General features: G+C 46.9%; 1 protein-coding gene across 1 annotated transcript in view; it reads right to left on the bottom strand.

Annotated features, from left to right (window-relative positions):
- myg1 (myg1 exonuclease) overlaps window positions 1-18,939 on the bottom strand; it is a 19,232-nt gene extending 293 nt beyond the window's left edge. Inside the window, exons 1-7 of the mRNA XM_029774308.1 lie at window positions 18,635-18,939; window positions 18,073-18,185; window positions 12,862-13,021; window positions 12,410-12,559; window positions 9,691-9,813; window positions 8,819-9,000; window positions 1-84 (exon numbers count right to left, since the gene is read on the bottom strand). The exon at window positions 1-84 is cut by the window's left edge and continues 293 nt beyond it. Of these exons, the coding sequence (XP_029630168.1) occupies window positions 1-84; window positions 8,819-9,000; window positions 9,691-9,813; window positions 12,410-12,559; window positions 12,862-13,021; window positions 18,073-18,185; window positions 18,635-18,871 (1,049 nt within the window). The 5' untranslated portion in view covers window positions 18,872-18,939. The remainder of the gene's footprint in view (window positions 85-8,818; window positions 9,001-9,690; window positions 9,814-12,409; window positions 12,560-12,861; window positions 13,022-18,072; window positions 18,186-18,634) is intronic.
- Window positions 18,940-22,662: the final 3,723 nt, after the last annotated feature.

Consider the following 22,662-nt stretch of genomic DNA (forward strand, 5'->3'; position numbering starts at 1 on the left):
TGGACGAAGATACAGTCGGGGATACCGCTGAGCTCTGACAGGGCATCATCACGCACCCCACGCCACTCCTCCAACAGAGACAGCCTGGGACAGACACACAGAGGGACATTGTCAGTACAGGCAGGTTGGACACAGAGGGGGACAGACAGGGATATGGCTAAGCACACAGAGTACCTGAACACAGTCCAAATCACACCTAACACTAAGGCTGATTCCAGAAAAACACTGTTTTTCCAAGACTACGTGGCCTTCTAGGTTTCAGTCACAGGCTATAAACTGGCTACTGGCTCAGGGCAGGAAGGACAAGCAGAGGAGAGCAGTGGTAGCATGGTGCCAGAGAGGTTTGTACTGTGTTAATGTTGCCAAAAGCTGTAGGAGTTGGCAAGACAGCACAAACAGATCTGGGACCAGGCTAAAACAGAGGGATACTGTGAGGACACTGAGGACAGGCAGGATGGACACACAGAGAGCGACTGTCCAGGAAAGGGAAACAGTCCATTTCCACAATGCAGTAACACAGTACACAAACCAAGGGTTCTGTCTGTTTTTCATGTGGAACTCCAGGCCCCGTCATAGGCTGGCTAGGGTCAGGCCCCGTCATAGGCTGGCTCGGGTCAGGCCCCGTCATAGGCTGGCAAGGGTCAGGCCCCGTCATAGGCTGGCTAGAGTCAGGCCCCGTCATAGGCTGGCTAGAGTCAGGCCCCGTCATAGGCTGGCTAGAGTCAGGCCCCGTCATAGGCTGGCTCGGGTCAGGCCCCGTCATAGGCTGGCTAGAGTCAGGCCCCGTCATAGGCTGGCTAGAGTCAGGCCCCGTCATAGGCTGGCTAGGGTCAGGCCCCGTCATAGGCTGGCTCGGGTCAGGCCCCGTCATAGGCTGGCTAGGGTCAGGCCCCGTCATAGGCTGGCTAGGGTCAGGCCCCGTCATAGGCTGGCTAGGGTCAGGCCCCGTCATAGGCTGGCTAGAGTCAGGCCCCGTCATAGGCTGGCTAGAGTCAGGCCCCGTCATAGGCTGGCTAGAGTCAGGCCCCGTCATAGGCTGGCTCGGGTCAGGCCCCGTCATAGGCTGGCAAGGGTCAGGCCCCGTCATAGGCTGGCTAGAGTCAGGCCCCGTCATAGGCTGGCTAGAGTCAGGCCCCGTCATAGGCTGGCTAGAGTCAGGCCCCGTCATAGGCTGGCTAGAGTCAGGCCCCGTCATAGGCTGGCTCGGGTCAGGCCCCGTCATAGGCTGGCTCGGGTCAGGCCCCGTCATAGGCTGGCTCGGGTCAGGCCCCGTCATAGGCTGGCTAGGGTCAGGCCCCGTCATAGGCTGGCTCGGGTCAGGCCCCGTCATAGGCTGGCTCGGGTCAGGCCCCGTCATAGGCTGGCTCGGGTCAGGCCCCGTCATAGGCTGGCTCGGGTCAGGCCCCGTCATAGGCTGGCTAGGGTCAGGCCCCGTCATAGGCTGGCTCGGGTCAGGCCCCGTCATAGGCTGGCTCGGGTCAGGCCCCGTCATGGGCTGGCTAGGGTCAGGTCCTGTTATAGGCTGTGGCTGGGGGGGGGGGGGGGGTGGAAGAGGTCAGGACAGGCAAGATGTGTGCGGGCAGACACACAGAGGGAAACTCAAGACTGGCAGGGGGATACAGTCCAAACATAGTATGTAGAATACAACACAAATGCATTGCTTCATTCTAGGTTCTGTACTAACATGAACTAACACCTAATCTCCATTCTGTAACAGTACACATCTCTGTAACACCTAATCCCCACTCTGTAACAGTACACAACTCTGTAACACCTAATCCCCATTCTGTAACAGTACACAACTCTAGAACAGTGGATTAAAATAATCAAATCTTAACTGACTTGCCTAAAATGAGGAGTTTGTTATTTGAATCAGCTGTGTAGTGCTATGGCAACAAACAAAACCTGCACCCAGGGGGGGGGGGGGGGGGGGGGGGGGGGGGGGGGTCCCAGGACTGAGTTTGGGAAACCCTGATCTAGTGTGTGTGTGTGTGTGTGTGTGTGTGTGTGTGTGTGTGTGTGTGTGTATGTATGTATGTATATAGTTCATAGCTGATGTATATTATATATATATATATACACACAAATACATTATATGGGGCAACTGTCGGGCCAGTGTCGTGCATTACCTTCAGTAGCAGTAGACACGGAGCAAGTTTACATTATTAAAAAAAGATATAGCCGAGGATATTCTCTGGAAACCTGTAGAGAATCTGTTGAGGTGTGAAAAGGGGTCTAATAAAGTGGAATTGGGTGGAGGGGAATGTGACACGCTGCTTTCTCAGTCAATATCCAATCTCACAAGAGGGAGTAAAGACGGGCTTGACAAGCGGGAACAAGTCAAGCGTGAATGGAGGATGGAGATATCTAAGGGGGAAGAGGTGTTTGAATTCATTCAGGAAAATGGTAACTAGGGCACCCGCTGATTTCATGAATTTTGACACCATTTTACTTCTTTATAATAATAATAATAATAATTCACAAGATAATCTAATAGGTTTTGAGCAGCAATCCTTATAAGCTTGAATAATTCCACTGAATAACTGGACAGTATTCCCAGAACAGACACAGCAAAGGAAAGGTAGACTGGAACAATAATAAGTAGGAAGAGGGGCAATTGGCACCAAACGTTTCTGAATGAAAGAGCGAGACTGATTCTGAAGACCGATCAACAAATCAGCTGCACAATATTAGTCTGCCAAATGGAACGAGCATCCACGTCGTCGGCGACCGGGGGAACAGTGGGTTAACTGCCCTGAATACTGGACAGCACCTGTTTTTTGCTTATTTCTAAAATCAACCATCATGCATTTGTCCCAAATGGCACCCTATTCCATGCACTACCTTTGACCAGGAAAGGGGGATACTGAGTCAGTTGTACAACGCCTTCAACTGAAAGTCGACATCCACGTCGTCGGCGACCGGGGGAACGGTGGGTTAACTGGCTTGCTCAGGGGGCAGAACGACAGATTTTTACCATGTCAGCTCGTGGACTCGATCCAGCAACCTTTCGGTTACTGGCCCAATGCTCTATACACTAGACTACCCATAGGGCTCTGGTGAAAGGTAGTGCCCTGTAGAGAGAATAAGGTTGGGACAAAGCTCTTATTTCTAGCAACCATCATGCACTTCTTCATCTTATTCAGTGCCTTCTGTCGTAATTTTCGATAAGTGGCATTTAAAACATGACAGACAGGGTGTTATATTGAAATATGTCACTGGTTGAGTTAGTGAGTCAACGACACTCTCTGTCTGCACTAGATAGGCTATGTATTATTATTAATAACAGTAAGATTGCATTTATATAACGCATTTCCACCCACAGTAGGTGCTCAAAGCGCGTTACATAGTAGGGGGAGAAACTCACTGCATCTACCCTCAATGTGTAGCACCCACTTGGATGATGCCACGGCAGCCATTTTGTGCCAGAACACTCATCACACAGCAGCTATCAGGTGGAGAGGTGAGGAGTGATATACACCAATTGGGGGGGGGGGTAATTAGGTGACCATGATGGAATTTAGCCAGAACACCGAGGTTACCACCCCTACTCTTATGGTAAGTTCCATGGGAATTTTTATGACCACAGAGGTCAGGACATCGGTTTAACGTGTCATCTGAAAGACAGCACCCAAGGCAGGGCAACGTCCCCATCACTGTCCCTTTACACACGTCACACACTGTGATTGTGACAACGATAGAGTGGTGAAAGAGAACCAGTGAGATATCAACAACAACAAAACCCAGTCCTCTCTGGATAACTGACAATACTGTTGTTTTAATAGTATCCCTGCAGAAAGACCACAGGTGAATAATCTTTAATTGTATAGATAAACATTTAAAATAACCAAATCAAATTGTATGACATTATAGGATGTAGCAAATTCAAGAAATGACTTGAAATTCATAAATTGCATTTTACACTTCAGAATGTGAAGTAAAAATACTGAAAATAAATTCCTTGATTGCTGATTAAACAAAATGTACCCCAATCCTGCAAAAATGACTACTTTATCTTCCCCTATCTCTCCGACATGCATGAAAACGGAAGAACCAGCTCTGCTCACATTTCCTGGTGTGATGAGTAGTGATAAAAATAGTCTAGTCTACGCAGGTGGTGTTTATGTACTAGAGACACAGGTGATAACAACACTCTTCCTGTTATCCTGCAGGAGCGGATCCGGCAGCGGCTACTTGCTGGGAGAATCATACTTCCCCTCAAGCGCTGCCATCTGGATCCACAGGCTGCATTTCAATCCAACATGTTCCCGTCCCTCTACCCTCATTCCCCTCCCTCAGACACGGCCATCTGGGAGGCATGGTGTCAGCAGGACAGGGTTCATGCTCTATTCCAAATCTTTCAGCATTTACTCGAACCTGTCTGAAGAGTCATATGGGTGGGGGGTTGCAGTTTTGCGATTTTTCTATTGGTTCCAATTCGCCAGGCAAAACGCAGCCAAGCCCAGCTAAAAAAAAATGTCATAATTTCAAATGGTATTTCAATACAGGTCTGGTTGTCAGGCGTTGTCAGCACCTACACTACGCATAACATTGAACAAAATGGAAAGCTTAGCAGCGTCTCATACAATCTCCTATTCTGCCCACTGTCAAGTGTTGGGTCATCCTAGTGGAAAGCCATTTCTAAAGAGATTCCTCACTGGAGTGGAGAGAGGGAGGAGACGGGTGAAAGAGAGAGAGAGCGAGAGAGAACGAGCGAGAGAGAGAGAGCGAGAGAAAGAGAGCGAGAGAAAGAGAGCGAGAGAGAGAGAGCGAGAGAAAGAGAGCGAGAGAGAGAGAGCGAGAGAGAGAGAGCGAAAGAAAGAGAGCGAGAGAAAGAGAGCGAGAGAAAGAGAGCGAGAGAAAGAGAGCGAGAGAAAGAGAGCGAGAGAAAGAGAGAGAGAGCGAGAGAGACAGAGAGACAGAGAGAGAGAGAGAGAGAGAGAGAGAGACAGAGAGAGAGAGAGAGAGAGAGAGAGAGAGAGAGAGAGAGAGAGAGAGAGAGAGAGAGAGAGAGAGAGAGAGAGAGAGAGAGAGAGAGAGAGAGAGAGAGAGAGAGAGAGAGAGAGAGAGAGAGAGAGAGAGAGAGAGAGAGAGGGAGAGAGAGAGAGAGAGAGACAGAGACAGAGAGAGAGAGAGAGAGAGAGAGGAGAGAGAGAGAGAGAGAGACAGAGAGAGAGAGAGAGAGAGAGAGAGAGAGCGAGAGCGAGAGAGAGAGAGAGAGAGAGAGAGAGAGAGAGAGCGAGAGAAAGAGAGCGAGAGAGCGAGAGAGAGAGAGAGAGAGAGAGAGGAGAGAAGAGAGAGAGAGAGAGAGAGAGCGAGAGAAAAGAGAGCGAGAGAGAGAGAGAGAGAGAGAGAGAGAGAGAGGAGAGAGAGAGAGAGAGAGAGAGAGAGAGAGAGAGAACATGCAGCTGACTTTTGAAGCTTAGAGATGTGCCTTACGTTCCTCAACCCTCTGGTCATTCACTCCCCTCACCTTTTACAAGACACTACATGGGCTTTAAACTCACAGGGTTTATTTACGCACAGCAAACTGTACAGGAACAGGATGAAGAGCAGCTACTGAAGAGAAGTAATGTCCTTTAAACCTTCAGTATTACACAGTAAGAACCCTGAAACATCCAGGACATGAAACAAAAACGTTGTCCTATTAAACACTTTAGGTGCATTATACACCCCACGACGAATGTTCACCCCCCCACGACGAACGTCCACCGCCCCACGACGAACGTCCACCCCCCCACGACGAACGTCCACCCCCCCACATGACGAATGTCCACCCCCCCACATGACGAACGTCCACCCCCCCACGACGAACGTCCACCCCCCACATGACGAACGTCCACCCCCCCACGACGAACGTCCACCCCCCCACATGACGAACGTCCACCCCCCCACGACGAACGTCTACCCCCCCACGACGAACGTCCACCCCCCCACGTCGAACGTCCACCCCCCCACGACGAACGTCCACCCCCCCACATGACGAACGTCCACCCCCCATGATGAACGTTCACCACCCCCTCACGACGAACGTTCACCCCCCCACGACGAACGTCCACCCCCCCTGATGAACGTTCACCACCCCCTCACGACGAACATTCACCCCCCATGACGAACGTCCACCCCCCATGATGAACGTTCACCACCCCCTCACGACGAACGTTCACCCCCCCACGACGAACGTCCACCCCCCATGATGAACGTTCACCACCCCCTCACGACGAACATTCACCCCCCCATGACGAACGTCCACCCCCCATGATGAACGTTCACCACATACCAGTGAAATAACTAACTATGACCTGACTGCTACAAGTAGAGATCAAACAAGAGGTGAGAACTTATCCTTTTGACCTGCGGGAGAAGCAATCCACTGTAAATTACTTACTAAAATAATCCTCTGAAAATAATTACTTCTCCACAAGTAACTGATTGGAAACCGTTTTGTGATTTCTGCTAGAGGGGAGAACACAGATGTGTGCACAGTTTATAAATGTACACGTTGTGTGTGTGTGTGTACTCCAAATATACCTTTCAAACCAGAACTATGATAATTAACTAAAGCAAACTGCATAAAATAACTAAATAACATTCAGCACTCTGTATTAGAATATACTTGCATATCAGAACATAGGTTGATATTTTCCTCATGGGTTATCAACAACATGAGATGATATTCGTTCCATCTCTTTGTTTTACCAGCCAATCAGCAGAGGGCTGTTTTACCTAGTGACCCCAGCCAATCAGCAGAGGGACGTTTTACCTAGTGACACCCAGCCAATCAGCAGAGGGCCGTTTTACCTAGTGACACCCAGCCAATCAGCAGAGGGCTGTTTTACCTAGTGACCCCCAGCCAATCAGCAGAGGGCCGTTTTACCTAGTGACCCCCAGCCAATCAGCAGAGGACCGTTTTTCCTAGTGACACCCAGCCAATCAGCAGTGGGCCGTTTTACCTAGTGACACCCAACCAATCAGCAGAGGGCTGTTTTACCTAGTGACACCCAGCCAATCAGCAGAGGGCTGTTTTACCTAGTGACCCCCAGCCAATCAGCAGAGGGCCGTTTTACCTAGTGACACCCAGCCAATCAGCAGAGGGCTGTTTTACCTAGTGACCCCCGCCAATCAGCAGAGGGCTGTTTTACCTAGTGACCCCCAGCCAATCAGCAGAGGGCCGTTTTACCTAGTGACACCCAGCCAATCAGCAGAGGGCTGTTTTACCTAGTGACCCCCAGCCAATCAGCAGAGGGCCGTTTTACCTAGTGACACCCAGCCAATCAGCAGAGGGCTGTTTTACCTAGTGACCCCCAGCCAATCAGCAGAGGGCTGTTTTACCTAGTGACCCCCAGCCAATCAGCAGAGGGCCGTTTTACCTAGTGACACCCAGCCAATCAGCAGAGGGCTGTTTTACCTAGTGACCCCCAGGAGAGGATACCAGTCCACCCATTATGACATCATTCTATTCATTGTATTTATATGGGGCCGGCAGGTAGACTAGTGGTTAGAGCGTTGGACTAGTAACCGAAAGGTTGCAAGATCGAATCCCCGAGCTGACAAGGTAAAAATCTGTTGTTCTGTTAACCCACTGTTCCTAGGCCGTCATTGAAAGTAAGAATTTGTTCCAAGTTTGCCTTGTGGTGCCAAGTTTGCCTTGTGGTGCCAAGTGTGCCTTGTGTTGCCAGTTTGCCTTGTGTTGCCAAGTGTACCTTGTGGTGATGAATGTATGGTAGATGTAGGTGTGTAGTCAGACAGGAAACACTGGATCCTCCCACTAGTTCACTACACCTATAGTCAACTCTAAACCACAGTCTTAGAAAACAGTATTCTATCTTGAACATAAGGGTTCTTCAGATATCCCCATAGGAGAACCCCTTTCGGGTTCCACGTAGAACCCTTTCCATACCATAGAGGGCTAATGGAACTAAAAAGGGTTCCTGCTACAGGGACAGTCTAAGTAGTGTACTAAAGTATTGTACACTACCTGTTATTGAAGGTGATCCGGTTAGTGTACACTACCTGTTATTGAAGGTGATCCGGTTAGTGTACACTACCTGTTATTGAAGGTGATCCGGTTAGTGTACACTACCTGTTATTGAAGGTGATCCGGTTAGTGTACACTACCTGTTATTGAAGGTGATCCGGTTAGTGTACACTACCTGTTATTGAAGATGATCTGGTTAGTGTACACTACCTGTTATTGAAGGTGATCCGGTTAGTGTACACTACCTGTTATTGAAGGTGATCTGGTTAGTGTACACTACCTGTTATTGAAGGTGATCCGGTTAGTGTACACTACCTGTTATTGAAGATGATCCGGTTAGTGTACACTACCTGTTATTGAAGATGATCCGGTTAGTGTACACTACCTGTTATTGAAGGTGATCTGGTTAGTGTACACTACCTGTTATTGAAGGTGATCCGGTTAGTGTACACTACCTGTTATTGAAGGTGATCCGGTTAGTGTACACTACCTGTTATTGAAGGTGATCTGGTTAGTGTACACTACCTGTTATTGAAGGTGATCCGGTTAGTGTACACTACCTGTTATTGAAGGTGATCTGGTTAGTGTACACTACCTGTTATTGAAGGTGATCTGGTTAGTGTACACTACCTGTTATTGAAGGTGATCTGGTTAGTGTACACTACCTGTTATTGAAGGTGATCCGGTTAGTGTACACTACCTGTTATTGAAGGTGATCCGGTTAGTGTACACTACCTGTTATTGAAGGTGATCCGGTTAGTGTACACTACCTGTTATTGAAGGTGATCCGGTTAGTGTACACTACCTGTTATTGAAGGTGATCCGGTTAGTGTACACTACCTGTTATTGAAGGTGTGGAGACCGGCAGGGACACACTGGACTCTCCACTGTCCGTTCTGGTCAGGGTAGAGGACAAACTTAATCGAGGTGTCCACGCTCAGCTCCTTCTCCAGGGAAAACAGGTGCTCCTTCCAGGGACAACCCCCCTGAGAGAACACCACTACCTCGCCACTGGGGTCAACCTGGGGACGGACACAATCAATCACATTTACTCAGAAATTCACTGGTCACAAAGTGCTTAAGACACGGGATCGATACCCATTGTGACGCAAACACTGCATCAATACCTACAATTTCATAACATCTCACGCTAACACTGCATTAATATCTGGTGTTACTACACTTAAACCTAGGCGTGCATTCACGCCGTAACTAGGCGTGCATTCACACCGTAACTAGGCGTGCATTCACACCGTAACTAGGCGTGCATTCACACTGCATTCACACCGTAACTAGGCGTGCGTTCACACTGTAACTAGGCGTGCGTTCACACCGTAACTAGGCGTGCATTCACTCCGTAACTAGGCGTGCATTCACGCCGTAACTAGGCGTGCGTTCACACCGTAACTAGGCGTGCATTCACTCCGTAACTAGGCGTGCGTTCACGCTGTAACTAGGCGTGCGTTCACACCGTAACTAGGCGTGCATTGACGTCGTAACTAGGCGTGTATTTACACCGTAACTAGGCGTGTATTTACACTAACTAGGCGTGTATTTACACATAATTACACGTGTATCATACATGTCATTAATTTTAACAGACAAAGTACTTCTGGAGAGAAGCAACATGACAGGGGATGACATCAGAACTGCCCCCCCTGTCCGCTACCTAGTCAAAGTGAATATCTGCATGTCTACGGTAGAGACTGTACCTGCTTCCTCATCTGTACAGCTCCCTCCACCACCACACGGGCAGGAAGCCAGGAGTTCTGGTAGAAGTCAACCCGGTCCAGGAACTCTGCTCCTACCATGCCCAGGGCCTTATGGAAGCCCTCCTAACAGACACAACATGAGACGACACGAGGACGAGGAGGAGGACACGAGGAGGAGGACACGAGGAGGAGGACACGAGGAGGAGGACAGGAGGAGGAGGAGGACACGAGACGACACGAGGAGGGGACGACACGAGGAGGAGGACACGAGGAGGAGGAGGAGGACACGAGGAGGAGGAGGACACGAGGAGGAGGAGGACACGAGGAGGAGGACACGAGGAGGAGGAGGACACGAGGAGGAGGAGGACACGAGACGACACGAGGAGGGGACGACACGAGGAGAGGACGACACGAGGAGGGGACGACACGAGACAGGAAATGTCAAGAGACATAAGGTGACAACAAGAGATATTAGCAGTCTTGCAGCACATGCAGGGATAGCGCAACAGTTGCTAAAGTAAATACAGGATAGATACATTTTTTCTACAAGGAAAACTAAAGGTCACTAAAGGTCTTCCTCACTGACTGACTCAGTCCGTCTCAGTCAGTCTCTCTCTCACAGACTGTTCTCACACACTCCTGCTCCCACTTACGGCACTGATGTGCATGTATACACACACGCTAGCGCAAACATAATAAAGCACATGCAATGATGCCACTCACACACACCACACACACCACCACCGTAATGTCGTAGCATCTGGCTGAGCGTGTGGTATGTGTGTGAGTGTGCGCAGCAGCAGCTGAGAGTTTGGCGAGACAGGACGAGAAGGGCAGGAGGAAAAATATATTACTTTTTTTCTAATCAAAAAGTGACAAGGTGACAATTGATTGGATCAGGAAATCACAGGGCCGTTATGTAGCGCAGCCTGTCACCATCCCACCGTGCCTTTCCAGGGTTTGACAAATGAATAGAATCAACGACCAGCCTCTCTCAGAGTAAGTAAGTGCTCCTGGTCTGAGAAAGGTGTGGGAAATGGAGGAAAATGGATGGACAAAGACAGTTTTTTTCCCCCCTGCCCTCCCCGTTCCCCATCTGAGCCAGATGATAAATCATAGGTGTTTGACCTACTTGTCCAGTCGTTGTACAGACTTTAAAGAGCGACTGCACTTCCGGATTTGTCCTAGTTTTAGTTCCTTAAGAAATGCTAGCCGCCATGATAATTCAAAACGTGAGTTGGTATCGGGGTTTGGTTTCATGTGGGTGTTCGCAGGTGGGAAGAGTCAACCAAATTATTTAGCCAATTAGCTTCAGCCGACTGGTGTGTGACCGTGGCAAAGTTGGTTTGACTTCGGATAGCCTATCTCGAGGACTAGTTGAGGACTGTCAATAAATTACACAATGTAAATAAGAATAATTTCATGCTGGAGATTTTTTTGTTCTCATTAAAATGTTTTTCAATAATTGTATATGAATTTATACAATTTATAGTTGGTTTTGGGATTATGTCATTGAAATTTGAAGCTATTGGAATTTTACATATTGTCCCATGTACATTATGTAATTTACCGTTGGTCCCTAACTAGCCCCATAGGGATATCCAAAGTCAACCCAAATTTACCACAGGCATTACCATCAGGTCGCATGCAGCTGCACTCCGAATTGATGATTACTTGTGTGCTGCCAGCTGTGGGCATGTGAGTCGCATTGAAACTGTTGGGTTCTGAGAATATGAAATATACTTATTCATGTCACTGAGGGAGAGAGGGTAACGTATAACTTTTACATTATATCAGGTATCCTATTGAAAGACTGAGTGCAGGGAAAGCGATCACGTGGCAGGCATTGATAAGGGGAGAGAGACATGGATTAGGCATCAAGGAGGTTGAGGTCAGGTCACCTTAAGGGAGAAGGAACGGTTTATTACCACGTCACTTCCTCTTCCTGTCGAACCATAACAGATGTCAGGGGTTGGAGAGGAGGAGGAGTATATACACTAGTGTTGGTGGAAACATGTTTTGTCTGAATACAGCTGTATGATCAATTACAGGGAAGAATTAAACTTAGTTAAGCTTTCATAATGTCCGTAGAGTTTTTTTACTCTGAGAATTAGAACCAAACAAAACAAACTCAACATTAATTTACGTTGTGATTCAGTCACGACCACAAATCTCACAAGACTCAGTTTTGGACGAGACTGACATTGGTCAAAATGATCCTCTTTACCCTTTGTAGTCGATTTGGACAGTTTAATAAATATTTCTGAGTCATATTAATACCACATAGGCTGTTTCTAAATGAGAAGGTGGTTTTTAGTGGCATTTCTCTTTAATGGCTCAATATTCTCCTGTAGATGAAAAACGCTTGCCTTACTCACAGGCACTGTGGTGTGTGTGGTGGTGGTGGTATACCGAGAAGGTCTGTTTCCCCCTGTCGGATTCAGACGTAACGACTCAGGAAGAAGAGATTCATTCAACCAGACAGCCTGGTAGGACCTTAAAGTTATTCAGAAACACTGGCAGAGCTCAAATCTTGACTTCTCTGAGCTTGTCTGGCGCCGGTTTGACGCCACAACAAAGTGTTAACGGTGGACTATATTAATAGACGTGTGTGTGTGAACAGACGTACACACACAGCTGTACTGACTGAATGCTGGTCTTTCAGCTCTTTAATAGGTTATATTTCCACACGCGCACGGTATGCCACACATTGACTGACCTGTGTGTCCTGGCTCTTGCTGTTCCAGCGTGGGTTAAGGTGTCCGACGCGGGCGCTGAGGGTGGTAGAGACAGCGTAGCGAGCCTCTCCATCATACTGGGAGATCCCATTGTCCACAGCATCCACCTCCTCCACCAAGTTCTCATACAGCTACAGAGAGAACAGAGAACGTTACATCCACCTAGTTCTCATACAGCTACAGAGAGAACAGAGAACGTTACATCCACCAAGTTCTCATACAGCTACAGAGAGAACAGAGAACGTTACATCCACCTAGTTCTCATACAGCTACAGAGAGAACAGAGAACGTTACATCCACCAAGTTCTCATACAGCTACAGAGAGAACAGAGAGCGTTACATCCACCTAGTTCTCATACAGCTACAGAGAGACAGAACATGGCAGAGAGGTTATCAATAGGGATGGAGGTTTTCCCCTCTCCCCCAGTCTTACCTTATCATAGAGCACCTCCAGCTGTCTGTCTCCTTCCTTCAGGGAGGTGAGCTGAGACAGGACCCTCCGGCCAAAATGAAGGTAGACCAAACCAGCTGAGCTCAACTTGGTCACCCAGGGCTTCTCTGGACACAGGCTGTGGAACGTCTCAGAGAAGGTCCTTGACAACCAGAGAGCAGCACACACATGAATATGTTATGTCGCCATCTTGTAGAAATATCCCCCTCCCCTTTCCATGCATAATCTACTGCCTCTATGATTATGCTAATCCCATGTTTATGGTCCATCAGATACTTGGACACAGGCTGCTGAATGTGCCCCTAAACGTCCTGGACAGAGAGCAGCACACCCACCTATCACTCACTCTGTCTCGTTCAAATTCTAAAGCTTTATTGAGCCTGAAGGTTCTGGACAGAGAGCAGATCACCCATCACTTACAAAGACTTATCTAAACTCTAAAGCTTTATTGTCTATCAACTTTATATAGGAAAGACAAGTGTTTATTTGGCTTGAGGCGAGTCTCCTCTACTCCAACCATTCTTGGTTTCAGCAGAATAACAGCGGGGTGTGACGCCTGTCTTTAAAGACCAGCTGGAGGACAACAGCAGGGTGTGACGTCTGTCTTTAAAGACCAGCTGGAGGACAACAGCAGGGTGTGACGCCTGTCTTTAAAGACCAGCTGGAGGACAACAGCAGGGTGTGACGTCTGTCTTTAAAGACCAGCTGGAGGACAACAGCAGGGTGTGACGTCTGTCTTTAAAGACCAGCTGGAGGACAACAGCAGGGTAAGACTAGCTGGGTGCTCATTGAAAACAGGTTTATCAGGTGGTGAATGGCAGGAAAATGTTTTGATACCATCTGTTCCATCCATGACAAATGAATTATTGTCATTTAAAACGTAAGCATTAGCCTACTTGTTAAATAGTTTTTCTGATTGTACTGATCATATCAGAGTTGATGTTCACGTAACATTAACTAGAGGTAGCCTAGATGTGTTATCAACCGAGGAAGCATCCTTCTGGTTCTGCCAAAAATAGGTTAATAGACTATTTAAAATCCAATTTAAATCAATGTGGTTAATTTAAAAGGAAGGGACATAAAAATGAGATCAACAGATTAGATTGATAATACGACTCTAGAGCCTTGTCAATACAGACTGATCACAACAGGAACATTGTAACAGAACACACAAATGAAATCAGAACAATCCCGCGCCAGGGACTCCGGACGCCCGCGCCAGCGACTCCGGACGCCCGCGCCAGCGACTCCGGACGCCCGCGCCAGGGACTCCGGACGCCCGCGCCAGGGACTCCGGACGCCCGCGTCAGGGACTCCGGACGCCCGCGTCAGGGACTCCGGACGCCCGCGTCAGGGACGCCCGCGCCAGGGACTCCGGACGCCCGCGCCAGGGACTCCGGACGCCCGCGCCAGGGACTCCGGAGGCCCGCGCCAGGGACTCCGGACGCCCGCGCCAGCGACTCTGGACGCCCACAGCTGGCTACCTAGAGCGAGACAGTGCTTTCAGCAAAGGCTAAGTTTAAATGAAAAAAACATTTCAGTCAAAATTCAAAACACTTCAAAATAAATGAACATTCCTTGTTTCAGTGATATGCCTCCACACAAGTGTTGCCTTTCATTTTTAGTGGACCAGTTGATAATGTCATTCAGTTGATAATGTCATTCAGTTGATAATGTTAATCAACTCTACCCAGGGAGGTGTCTAGTGAGCATGTGATGAGATGAGTGCCTTACAGCAGGGGAGCCTGCAGTGGTCATTTAATTCTGACTTAATTGAGACAACGGCTACGTGACAAATGGTACCCTATTCCCTACAGCGCACTGTGGGCTCTGGTCTAAAGTATTGCACTATATAGGGAATAGGGCTCTGACCTGAAGTAGTGCACTATATAGGGAATAGGGCTCTGGTCTAAAGTAGTGCACTATATAGGGAATAGGGCTCTGGCCTACAGTAGTGCACTATATAGTAGTGCACTATATCCTCACGATGCCAGGACAGCGGAGTCAATCACCACCTTCCGGAGACACCTGAAACCCCACCTCTTTAAGGAATACCTGGGATAGGATAAAGTAATCCTTCTAACCCCCCCCTTTAAAAGATTTAGATGCACTATTGTAAAGTGGTTGTTCTACTGGATATTATAGGTGAATGCACCAATTTGTAAGTCGCTCTGGATAAGAGCGTCTGCTAAATGACTTAAATGTAAATGTAATATAGGGCTCTGGTCTAAAGTAGTGTACTATATAGGGAATAGGGTGCCATTAGGGACGCTTGCCACTTCTAGCCCCGCTGCCTGCTGTGCGCCAAGCGTCAGATAAGCGAGTGGCATGCTGTGGCACACGGTCGATAACTAGCAAAGGAATCCCTGCATCAATTATACAGAGATGGCAGTTAAATATGGACAAAATGAGAAGGACACAGTGGAGAAATTAATCACCCGCCTGTCTGTCTGTCTGTCTGTCTGTCAGTCAGTCAGTCAGTCAGTCAGTCAGTCAGTCAGTCAGTCAGTCAGTCAGTCAGTCAGTCAGTCAGTCAGTCAGTCAGTCAGTCAGTCAGTCAGTCAGTCAGTCAGTCAGTCAGTCAGTCAGTCAGTCAGTCAGTCAGTCAGTCAGTCTGTCTGTCTGTCTGTCTGTCTGTCTGTCTGTCTGTCTGTCTGTCTGTCTGTCTGTCTGTCTGTCAGTCTGTCTGACACAAATGTATTTCTACCCCAAAGTTCCATAATCATGTGACCTACTGAATGTAACAGTTGTATGAAGCTTGGTGTTCTGTGTTTGCCATGTTGTTACCTGTTGCCATGTTGCTACCTGTTGCCATGTTGTTACCTGTTGCCATGTTGCTACCTGTTGCCATGTTGCTACCTGTTGCCATGTTGCTACCTGTTGCCATGTTGTTACCTGTTGCCATGTTGTTACCTGTTGCCATGTTGCTACCTGTTGCCATGTTGCTACCTGTTGCCATGTTGCTACCTGTTGCCATGTTGCTACCTGTTGCCATGTTGCTACCTGTTGCCATGTTGCCATGTTTTTACCTGTTGCCATGCTGTTGCCATGCTGTTGCCATGCTGTTGCCATGCTGTTACCTGTTGCCATGCTGTTGCCATGCTGTTACCTGTTGCCATGCTGTTGCCATGTTGTTACCATGTTGTTGCCATGGTCCCTGTTGCCATGTTGTTCCCATAAACCCATCCCCACCCCTTTTCCTTATGCCCTCTGCCTAAAACAGGCTTACTTTGATTTTATTGGTGCCAGAGGGCCTGGGTGTTGCTATGCGGGATAGGGATGGGGCAGAATCGATACAGTAGAGTATCGCAATATTACTGACAATATTATATTGACTATATGACTCCATGTATCGGTTTTATGACTCCATGTATCAATAATATTTTGTAAAAAGCTTGTTTTTTTGCTAGGTAGTCAACGTTAGCTAGCGCCACCCGAGATAGCAGCTAGAGATAATACCAGGAGGGAAGGAGGGAGGAGAGGAAGGGAGGGAGGAGAGGGAGGGAGGAGAGGAAGGGAGGAGAGGAAGGGAGGAGAGGAAGGGAGGAGAGGGAGGGAGGAGAGGGAGGGAGGAGAGGAAGGGGAGGGAGGGAGGGTAGGGGGAGGGAAGGGAGGGAGGGTAGGGGAGGGGAAGGGAGGGAGGGAGGGAGGGGAGAATGATGGAGAAGCTTAGTTCTCTCTCCTACCTGCTGGGGGGGAAACCTCTGCCATTTCCACCTCAATCATTAGACAGACAGACAGGTAATAGACTGATAAATCATTCATGTGATGACAAGATTTAGCCATATAAAAAATACATGATTTCTCTCTTGTATGCTATCAGTCACTATGTTATACTGGAGTCTACGGTTACTCATCAAGGGACAGGAACATTATGTTCTTTTCAGAGGTAGACTGGCACAGGCAGACAAAACATCCAAATACTCCATCTGTACGTGAATCGATTGTCAATTGCGATACGGTTCTAGAAACAAAAGGCTCTTTACTTTCATATGACATCGAAATAATCTCAAATGCAAAATACAAACTCACAGTTTTAACCGGCTTTATCTCAGTTGCAGCCGACAGTATTTTTCACTGACAACACTTTTCTGACTGCCTTTTTCCATTACACACAGGTGTGGTCTTCTTACATAAACACGCGCTGTTTGGGAACACTAACCCCATAAAGGTGTGTATCAGTTTAATTGACTTTTTGCCTATTTTTTCCCCAATTTCGTGATATCCAATTGGTAGTTACAGTCTTGTCTCGTCGCTGCAACTCCCGTATGGATTCAGGAGAGGCGAAGGTTGAGAGCCGTGCGTCCTCCGAAACACGACCCTGCCAAGCAGCACTGCTTCTTGACACACTGCTCACTTAACCCAGAAGTCAACTGCACCAATGAGCCGAAAGGAAACACCGTACACTTGGCGACCGTGTCAGCGTGCGTGCACCCGGCCTGCCACAGGAGTCGCTAGAACGCGATGGGACAAGGACATCCAGGCCGGCCAAATCCTCCCCTAACCCGGACAACACTGGGCCTATTGTGCGCCGCTTAAAGGGTCTCCTGGTCGCAAGCCGGCTGCGACACAGCCCGGGATCAAACCCAGGTCTGCAGTGACGCCTCAAGCACTGCGACGCAGTGCCTTAGAACCCTGCGCCACTCATTTTTACATTTACATTTTAGTCATTTAGCAGACGCTCTTATCCAGAGCGACTTACAGTATGTAGTGAGTGCATACATTTCATTTCATGCATTATTATTTAATTTTTTTTGTACTGGCCCCCCGTGGGAATCGAACCACTCGGGAGGCCATAACGTTGAATAAAAAAAAAAAGTGTATTGCTGATATAAAAGATAAGGTCCTTATGCTTCCAAAACTGTACCACAAGCGATGCGTGTTACTGTTCAGACCGAGCGCCGGGGCAGGTGGCCTAGTGGTTAGAGCGTTGGGCCAGTAACTGAAAGATTGCTGGAACGAATCCCCGAGCTGACAAGGTAAAAATCTGTTGTTCTGCCCCCTGAAAAAGGCAGTTAACCCACTGTTCCCCGGTAGGCCATCATTGTAAATAACAATTTGTTCTTAACTGACTTGCCTAGTTAAATAAAGGTTCAATTAAATAAACTCCCCCGTAAAGAAGCAATGGAACTGAGAGTCATGACCAAGGGCTAGTTCCACTGTACCCGTATATACCAAAATCTTTGACTGTACCTCTGATGATGGTCATAGAGATGCTTCTTGGGGTCAAACTCTCCTCCCACATCCACCACGATGTCACACTTGGCGAGCTCGGCAGGGTCCCGAGTTCTGACGATCTCAGCATCCTGAGGAAAAAAATATGAAATAAGGCAGAAATTTCGAAAATCTCAGTATCAAGACGAATGTCCAAGATATTAGGTGTTGTGCAATCGTTCTAGCTGAACTTGCCCGGTGCACCGGTTGGGTGGAGTTGAACAATAATTTCCGCCGACCCGGCGCACTAGGCGAGCTAAAAGGAATGCACCCAAGAATATTCAACGTCTTATCGTGGCGAGAGAAAACCATGTGGTTTAATGAAATTCAATCTGTTTGAGCGTTATGAATTTTGGGCGTTATGCAATGCTGACCTGGCTGAGCTTATGCTATATGTACAGTAGCTAGCTGGCATTAGAATATACTAACGTTAGCTAGCTAGCGAACTCTCGTCTTTGCCGGGGTGGAAGAAACATTTATCGTGTATTAATATTAACCATATAGTTTCCTGCAAAATAGGAACAAATGAATGTTTATGCACCTTGTACTCCGGGAGCTGGTGAAGGAAGAAACAGGCTAGCACTTCATCACAGTGAAATGTTCCGTTATGTGTGCCGATTCTTTTACCAGACATTGTTTCTGTGCAGAGTCGCTTGGGTTGGTGTGACATGTATCTTCTTTCTGCAACTTGTATACTGCCCCTAGCTGGTATATTTCTATAAACACTAGCAAACACGGAAGTTCGGAAAGTGAATTTCAACAGGTTCGGTGCTAACATGAAGTTAGCTGCTACACACGTTGCTGATGATGATGATGAGGCGGACTGTAATTTCAGACGGACTGGCGACATGCCGGATATGGCGTATAGCTTCTTCTTCTTTGGAGTTTAACGGCGGTTGGCATCCAAAATGTTGCATTATCGACCCCAACTGGACTATAATATAAATATATTGTACTTTGTGATAAAAGGGGAAAACAAAACGAACAAAACTAAAAAATAACACCCTTCCAACGATTCCTCTAATTTGACCCTATCTGCTCCTGCACCATGCCAACGGCCTGGGAGGACGTGACACCACCACTCAACACACCCTGGAACTCTTCTGAAGTCAAATATCGTATGAGCAAATACTTCTCTGCAGCTGCCACCACAACATCTATTTGCTGTGATTTACGTTCCATTTCTGTGGTACAGTTGATCACCATTGCTATGAACGCTAAGAAGCCAACCTTACTGAAGCAAACATCACTCGTTGGTCTATCTCTCTGTGCTGGCAGAGATGTACTACTCACAGGGATCCTCTCAGGATCCTTGACCCATCCTCCTCTACTTTCTTCCCTGCCTCAGCATACGACACCTTCTGCACTACTCTGGCCACCTCAACCTGCCTCTCTCTCACCAGACACTTCTGATCCCCAGCAACATGGGCACCCCTACAGTTGACACACACACACACACAACTTTATCCACCAAAACTACACAATCCTCTATCCCATACCCTCCTGCACACTCCCCACATCTTGGAATCTCCCTCTTACACACTACTGCAACATGACGATCAGCGCAGTTGATTCTGCCAAAAGCTTTAACAGGATAACTGACATCCTAACATGACTTTGTCTGGTAGAGAATCTGACTCAAAATTCAAAAGGACTGACAGTGACTTCTCTGTTTCACCACGCTCACCACCGTGTCTGAACGGTGAGCATCACAAACACCAGGAATATTCACCTTCAATCTCTCCACCTCCACACTTAACGCTACCCCACTCCTTTCATATAGCATATCTAAACATCTAGTGTCGATTTTGTCCTGTTTCTGCCATACGTCATGGTTTATACATATATACATACAGTATGTTGACATTATATATTTCTTTTAAATTCCACTAAATTCACTGAAATTCTTATGTTGTCTATTGTGGACTTTATTCTGCCAACTATAGTCATTCAGTTATGACAGAGCTGTTTCATCTGTGCTCTGCAGAATGGGTTGTTTCCTTTTATCTATCAATGGCTACTCTGATGATTTCCCTTTGGTCCAGATAACAACCGCTAGCCTGTATGAGTTGTATGTCTACATGTTTATAACCATCATTAGTCTATATGAGTTGTATGTCTACATGTTTATAACCATCATTAGTCTATATGAGTTGTATGTCTACATGTTTATAACCATCATTAGCCTATATGAGTTGTATGTCTACATGTTTATAACCATCATTAGTCTATATGAGTTGTATGACAACATGTTTATAACCATCATTAGCCTATATGAGTTGTTAGTCTACATGTTTATAACCATCATTAGCCTATATGAGTTGTTAGTCTACATGTTTATAACCATCATTAGCCTATATGAGTTGTATGTCTACATGTTTATAACCATCATTAGCCTATATGAGTTGTTAGTCTACATGTTTATAACCATCATTAGTCTATATGAGTTGTTAGTCTACATGTTTATAACCATCATTAGCCTATATGAGTTGTATGTCTACATGTTTATAACCATCATTAGCCTATATGAGTTGTTAGTCTACATGTTTATAACCATCATTAGTCTATATGAGTTGTTAGTCTACATGTTTATAACCATCATTAGCCTATATGAGTTGTATGTCTACATGTTTATAACCATCATTAGCCTATATGAGTTGTATGTCTACATGTTGCCGTGGATGCAGAGACTAAGATACAGCGTAGAACAGCGTCCATGCACCACTGCCCTGGTCAAAGGTCAAAGGTGGTACACTATCAAGGTAATAGGGTACCAGGTCAGACACAGCCACTGTGTCAGCCTCAGTATTATGCTACTATCTAGTGGACGAGCAGTCCCAAGCTAAGATGCAATATAAAATCTGATATTGGTGGTTCAACCTCTCTGAGTCATTGAAGTTATGGAAATAAAAGCATTTGGACTGTTTGAGAAAGATAGAGGGGGAAAGAAAAACGTATGAGCATCAGTTGTTTCGGACTATAGAGTCTGAAATTGTGAACGTTTGTAATGAGAAGGTAATTCATCATGAAGTGACTTGGCATGTTCTTGTCATCGGTTGACAGGGATGTAAACTAGTGAAATGTCGACACCTAGTGGAATGTGCACGTCATCGCGTCACTTCGATTCACAGAAACGCGTTCTGTCACGCTATTGGTTTAGGATGCGGTTACGGATTCGCTCACGTGAGATCAAAATGAAAACATCTACCTCTATACAAAATACATGTCTTTGGGGGAATGAATGAATGAATATAAACACTTTTTTAAAAATTGTATCCCTAATTCGAGCAACGTTGATGTTAGGAAACAAACATGAATGAGAGAGATCAAACATGAGAGCGACAGAGACCACTCAATCTGGTGTGGATGTGTATCCTATTTCAGCACCAGGAAGAGGGGACAGCTCCCTCCCCCACTGTCTCCCAGCTCTCCTTCGCGAGCTCTCAGGTTTACAGCGATAACATAATTAGCCAGATGGGACCCCTCGCTCGTACACAGAGACTCAGAACCAAAACGCACCAAGAGGGGTGGGGGGTACGCTACACTCAATGCTCCCATCTTTAAACGCGTCTCAAACGGAGAATAGGATTTAGGATCTGCCTTGTCCTTTCATTGACAATCAAAGCAGTTCGCTACCGAGCCATAGAACACACAGACGGTAGGTTTCCTTATCCATTATATGATTACACAGGAAATGATCAGGGCGCTGTCAAGGGCCATGTACCTGTCTGTTCCTTGTGTGCTACCTTTGCCCTCGTGACAGTTATGTGATCTATATGCTTATTATTGCATGGGTGATTTTAGGCGAAGGATATTTACTGATTATTGTCAGTATGCTGTTGTTTATTGTGCTTGTGTGTCCGACTCAGAATTCTGTGCACTATTGATTTAGATATTTTTTGTGGACCATGGAATTGCAGCCTACAACACGGGTCGATCCAAATTAGCATAGTTCTAAGACCCTCGTGATTACCTCCTGTCCCAGTGCCTTAACTGGAAACAATAATATCTGACTAAAAATGAAATGTTTATATTCTAAGCTGTTTTAGGTCATTTTGCCATGACAGTTCAGAGTGGCAGTAGGTATTCACATGCCAATTGTCAACCGTTGAAACGACAGTCAGTCAGTCACAGCATACAACACAGTATCTAGCCTAGTGCCTTGTGCTTTTGTAGCCTACACGCGGATTGTTGAAATTCAATATTGTCCCGCATGCCACTTTTATTCGGGACAAAGGACAATGCACTGAGATGGCTATCTCTCTGACCATTAATCCCCGTGATAGTAGCCTAGTGTAATTATATTGTTCTGCAGTATCACATTATACGGTTAGGGGGCGCTCTAGCGTCACTATAGCCAATGTCAGGCCCTACTGCATCGGCCGTATATCATCCACGTTATGATTTTTATTCCCAAATGGCACCCTATCCTCTATGTAGTGCATTACTTTTGACCAGAGGTCATGGTCAAAAGTAATGCACTATATAGGAAAAGTTGCAATTTTGGGACGAACCTGTTATGTTGGCAAGCCAAGACAAGGTTCTCCACCTCTCAGGGTAATGAACTCG

Source organism: Salmo trutta, chromosome 14 (assembly GCF_901001165.1).
Source record: "Salmo trutta chromosome 14, fSalTru1.1, whole genome shotgun sequence".
Classification (NCBI taxonomy): Eukaryota; Metazoa; Chordata; class Actinopteri; order Salmoniformes; family Salmonidae; genus Salmo; species Salmo trutta.